The 5,755-nt window shown below is 46.2% G+C and overlaps 1 protein-coding gene across 5 annotated transcripts in view; it reads left to right on the top strand.

The window, feature by feature from the left end:
• The window catches only part of LOC101760546, an 8,045-nt gene extending 2,498 nt beyond the window's left edge, over window positions 1–5,547 (top strand). For 2 of the 5 annotated variants that reach the window (XM_004965968.2, XM_004965967.2), the window contains exon 4: window positions 4,000–5,547. In XM_004965968.2, coding sequence (XP_004966025.1) covers window positions 4,000–5,283 — 1,284 coding nt within the window. In that variant the 3' untranslated portion in view covers window positions 5,284–5,547. Of the gene's footprint in view, window positions 1–858; window positions 1,075–1,536; window positions 2,056–2,141; window positions 3,092–3,999 lie in introns of those variants that run through there. The other 3 variants (XM_022826176.1, XM_004965969.2, XR_002677500.1) reach the window with 3 other exon arrangements.
• The last annotated feature ends 208 nt before the right edge of the window (window positions 5,548–5,755 follow it).

The raw sequence follows: 5,755 nt of genomic DNA, 5'->3' as shown, positions 1-5,755 counted from the left end.
CCGCACGTCTCACTTCCCCATTTCATTCAAGACCCACTTCCCCGCTTCTGTCTCACTCCGCCATGGCATCAGCCACCCACCCCCCCACCTTTAACCCTATCCATTGGATTAACATCTTGTGGCCTTAATTCATAGTTTCCAAGGTTACACGGACTGGGGTAGATGGTTTCCACTAGATACGTTCCTAAGGTTGGAGAGGAAGGTGAGATTGATATTAAGAAGCAGGCCAGCCGAGCGTGCCGATAAAACCAATGGGCGGCTCAGCGGCAGCCACGGTGGATGGATAGGGAAAGAAATGGACAAGTGGGTCCCAGATGACATGGTGGAGTGAGAAAGAAACGGACAAGTGGGTCCCAAATGAAATGGTGGAGTGAGACTTTCTGACATTTGGATCCCACTAATGTCAACTAAAATCACATTCAAAGCCACTTTTAAAATGGTGCATGGGGTTAAGTTGACCTGTTTTGATAGATGAGAGGTGTATGATTCCTTGAGGGTGGCTTTCGGGTTCACCAGGTGAAATGGACTTTGCTCTATTTTATTTAATGGTACCGCCATGATTCATACTCGAGATCTCTAAAACCCTAATATAAGTTGTAAGCATTGGTCCTGATACCACATTAAGTTATAAGCATTGGTGAATAGTTTAACCCAAAAATTTAAGGGAACAGTGCGCAATTCACTTATATTAACACATCTTGTTGCTAGAGAAGCTAAGTCATTTCCACCACTTTAGTGGTTGATATTGCCATGACATGGATGATAAGATAATGTTCCACTGGCATTGGGTATATGAAGTAAAATTGTCGAGCATGGTCTTGGCCTTGGAAATGTTTTCATTATCTATGGTTTGTGCAGGTACTTGAGTGAAGTGAAGATGTCAGTCAATGATGAAGATCCTATTTAACTTTGGTAGTGATTGAGGAGTTGTCACTAGTAGAGAATTGGCCTTTAGTCCCGGTTGGTAAGGTGCAAATCTCCCGAAAATCCATCCGGGATAAACCAACCGGGATAAAAGGGGGGTCTTTTATCTCGGGTCGGCCGACGCTGCAAAAAAAAATAAATCCCGAGCTCCCAGGAGGCCCCCCACGCGATTTTTCACGCGAAATATGCGCGTGCGCGCTACGTGGGATTCGAACCCACAACCTCCAGCCTCGCGCGTAGCTTCCTTGCCATCCCACCTACACACCATATCTAACTATGTAGGGGATGCTATCCTTTTGTATTAACTCGTGGGGGACAAAAGACCCCCTTTTATCAATACCAACCAGGATAAAAGGGTTCGACGGATTTAGTCCTGTTCCAGTGACCTCGTTGGGGACCCTTTTATCCCGGTTTGAAACACCAACCGGGATAAATGACCCCCTTTTATCCCGGTTGGTATTACAAACCGGGATAAAAAGCTCTTGACCCTTTTATCCCGGTTGGTAACACCAACCGGGATAAAAGGGGGGGTCTTTTATCTCGGTTGGTGTTTCAAACCGGGATAAAATGTCTCTCAGGATCTTTTTTTCACACTAGCCTTTGCAACCGGGATAAAAGGTCCCAGTTGGTGAGCCCTCCACCAGTGACCGAGCTTTAGTCCCGGTTGGTGAACCTTTTATCCCGGGCCAACTTTAAACTGGGACAAAAGGGGGCGCATCGAAAGCCAATTCTCTATTAGTGTGTGGATGTGGGGAGACAAAGCATGGAGGGACAAATGTGATCTAGAAGTGGTAGTCAAGTGGAAATTGTTGGTGTAAGAAAGGTAGCAACTTAGTGAAGTCTAGGAGGAGAGATTTGTCAACGTGTCATTGGTGGGTGACATATCTACGGTAGAAACTACTGGGTGCAAGCATATCGGAGAGTGAGTTTGGATTCGATCATAGGGAAAGAGAAATTGGAAGTGCATTATTGATCATTTTCACCAAAATATAGTGAAAGCCTCTAACCGATCAATTAATTAACTCAATCACCAACGAAGTTCAATTGAAGAGCATTGGAACCGTTGGGACGGTTGTGTTGATCGAGAATATTGATCGTGCCCAGCGAAATGGAGTGACAATTCAAGATCGAGTAAGTAACACATGTTAAATATTGAGTTGTTATTTGCTTATGGAATGTTGATTCCTTATTTTCTAATTAATTGTTCAATTTGATAGATCAACACTCGGGAGCTCTATGTACAAGCAGAGGGATTCGAATCCAACTTAATGCACTATTGTTTGTTGCTCCAAGCCTCCTGCACAATGAGAGTGGATAAATAGAAATAGTTATGGCCATCCACTTAAAAAAGGCCAGGATGTCACCAAGTTTATAATTAGGAAGATCTCATTATCGTACATACATCTATGGGCCCACCAGAAGGTTTGGACAATCCTAAATATGGGGCTGGACATCAAGACGTAGGTGCAGTACAGTGTAGTCTACATGGCAAGACAGGAACTAGTCGAGGATTAGGAAAAGTAATCGTGGCAATAAGAGTAGAACTCGTCTAGTTGAATCCGACTGGTATTTTTGTAACCAACCGACCTGTAACCCTACCCCCGGCAATATAAGGCGAGGCATGTACCCCCTCCAAAGCAATTCAATCCAACCAACACACAGGACGTAGGGTATTACGCTATTCAGCGACCCGAACCTGTCTAAATCATGTGTCTACATTTACCTTCGAGTTCCTGATCTTGACGAGCCCTATTAACCAAAATACTATCTCAGGCACCCCTCTCGGTAAGTTGCCGGGTCTAAACACCGACACTCATTGAGGACTATGATGATGAGAGTCGCACTCCAAGCTTGGAGGCACCCAATGAAAGAAGACCTCTGGGAAGGAAACAAAAGAAGGAGAGTATTAAGAAGGGAGAATGATGGTCTTGTATTCTTGTTTGCGGTGCAAGAGATGATCATAACAAAGAAGGAGATGTAGGCCATGAGGAAGAATGAAAAGGAATCAAGGTGGATGAAGGTCAAGTCACTGGAGAAGTGAAGGTGGCATATGGGGAGCATAATTTGGTGATTGAAGAGAAGTTGAGAGTCCTTGGACAAGAGGTGCAAGCAAAGAAGATGAAAGCAAAAATCAAGATCATGTTTATGGAAACTAGTGGGATTGGAGGTAATGCACACGCAAATTCTAGCGTCATTGTTGAGTGGGACTTAGAAGGGAATATAAATTAGAGTGTGTGATGATCGACATGTGATTTATGCATTTCGACCATATAAGTTATGTTCGAATTTGAAATGGTGTTGAATTTATGTGCTATAGAAAACTAAATATTTGAGTTATTTCGATGTGAAAGTAGAGTTATCATTATGTTTATATGCAAGTGTAGAGAGAAATAAAGAGAAAGGATTATTAGGATGAGTTTATCGGGAATTGCAAAGCACCTCTCTTAATAATCCTAAAAGTGATATAGGAGCAGGCCGATAATAAGGTTCTGTTTGTTTCCCTCCTAGATTATACAAACTAAACTATGATCTATGGATAGTAGGGTAAAATACCATTCTAGAACCACTCTAGGATCATAATAATCTGAAATAAGCTTGGGAGACCACAAATTATTTGTAGTCCCGTAGTAGTTTTTTATCATAAAATGCATGACCATAATCCAACTTATTTATAATCTAGAGGGATTATAATCTGAAACAAACAGGCTCTAACTTAGGTTTTGTTAGGTTAATCCTTTCCAAGGGGATTGCTTCCCTAAATCTATTAGGCAATTAATCCACCCTCAATCCCTGCACTCTTTCTCAATCCGATATTAAAAGGTCACTTTATTGAGCATGGATGGGAGACTATTAGATTGGAGACTATTAGAGTTGCTGTAAGCTACTATCTTTGTACACATGATGTACCCTTGAACATACTTTTTAGTGCACGCATGTCATTTTGTGATTCGTTCTGAATTTTCAAGTGATAAACATTTTCTAACGCAGTCACTGACTACTGGCAGCTAGATACCGATGCATTATTAGGATTTAATCATCTTTACTGATACTTCTTGCTGCAATTGGCCTCTGCAGGATGAGACAAGCACCGTGGGGAACGAACAGGGTGGCACAGCAGAGGGCGAGAGAGACATCCAGCTCGGCGCAGTGGTGGCCATCCTCTCCTTCACCGTGATGCTCCCCGGTCTCTCCTTCAGTTCAGCGGTGGCAAAGGGCCCGGAGAACTGGCGCCTCGACATCCTCATGCTCTTCGCATTCGCTTCTTGCATCTGTGGCTTATCGTTCATGCTCCTGAGCATGCAGCTGCTGGGGGCTCCGGAGACCCGTGCCTCCTTGCACCGGATCATCTCTCGCTGCCTCTTCTATGCCTGCATCGCCTTGCCAGCGCTGACAATACTCAGCCTGCTGCTGGTCATGCCGTTCAAGCTTTTCCTCTACGTTGGTCTCGCTGTCCCTCCGTTGGTGGTAGTGACGGTTGCCGGCGTCCACTGGTACGTCAAGAGCAGGAGCGAGGGAACAACAAAGCCGGACATCACGGCCGAGTTGAAGGAGCAGGAGAAGGAGATGGAATCCAACTCTAAGATCACCGGGGCCTTGATGGCCTCGTCGTTCGGGGGCCTCGTCGGCACGCTCGCAGCCTTGGACAAACAATCGGGAGACACCGGCGGCGACACCCTCCGCGGCACCCACGTCGCCATCATGTTCATGTTCAGCACAGCCGTGACGAGCGTTCTCCTGATGGTTCTTTCGATGGTGGCGCTGAAGATTGAAAGCAGAGTGCACAGGCGGTCCATCGTCGGAGCAATCAGGCATGCAAACGTCATCCTGCTCGGCTTGATCGCCGTCGCCGCATTCTCGGCGGCATTTGTGGTCCTCAGATTCTACATACTCACCGCGTTCGTCTCCGTGGCCCTCGCCGCCATGGTCCAGTTCATCATCGAGCATTGCACAACTGCCAAAGTCGATGCTGATGAACCGGTTGAAGGCAGGCAAGATGACAGCAACGACGTGCATCCAGACCCGAACCCGATCCAGGAGACGCAGCTCGGGTGGATGGCTGACATAGGCAAACAGGTGACTGCGTGGTCGCTGGGAGGAGTCATGGTAATCTTTGGACGCTTCATTGGAGATTCGGACAAAAATCACGACAAGGCCGCGGCAAACAAGACCTGCATGTTCCTGCTGACCTCGGCGTTTGCATCCGGGCTCGGGCTCATGTTTCTGATGAACTTCGGGTCCGGAGGTCGTCCAGCCAGAGTTGTCATCAACGCGGCCACCAACATACTGGCTTGCTCGGCCCTGGGGATGATTGCAGCAGCCGCACTTGCTATCTACGGCGTGGTAGTCATGAAGTCGTAGCAACGAAGAATCTCACATCCTCACTGAACATTTTTGCGCCACCATGCACCACGGCAACGACGGATGACTAAGTATAGCTCACTGCATTCTGTATTGTTTTATTCTATATGATATTCTGATGTTCTGAGCGGTAGATCATGGAACAAACAAATTATGCACGCCTAATGCGTGCCCATAGGCCATAGGGTCCATTGATTTTACAAGCAATAACTACTGATTGACATCTTTCATGACCCTGAAACCGCAGCTTTGCTGTTGTAATTCTGTTCCTTTCTTGTTCCATTCTCCTCTCGTGTTTGCTGGTCAACTCTGTTCACTGCTGCAGCAGGTAGGGTGTGCTCTTACCCCCTTGTGAGTGCAAAGGTCCTCACAGGTCGTATGGAAGGAAAGGAGATGAAAAGGACCAACAAATATTTTAGGGCGCAACTGCACATTGATTAATTGGGGCGTGGATTGGGGCACGGAGCTACGA

The sequence above is a fragment of the Setaria italica genome, chromosome IV, assembly GCF_000263155.2.
Source record: "Setaria italica strain Yugu1 chromosome IV, Setaria_italica_v2.0, whole genome shotgun sequence".
Classification (NCBI taxonomy): Eukaryota; Viridiplantae; Streptophyta; class Magnoliopsida; order Poales; family Poaceae; genus Setaria; species Setaria italica.
Note: the sequence above shows the minus strand (reverse complement) of the source record. Positions and strands in the feature narration are given on the sequence as shown.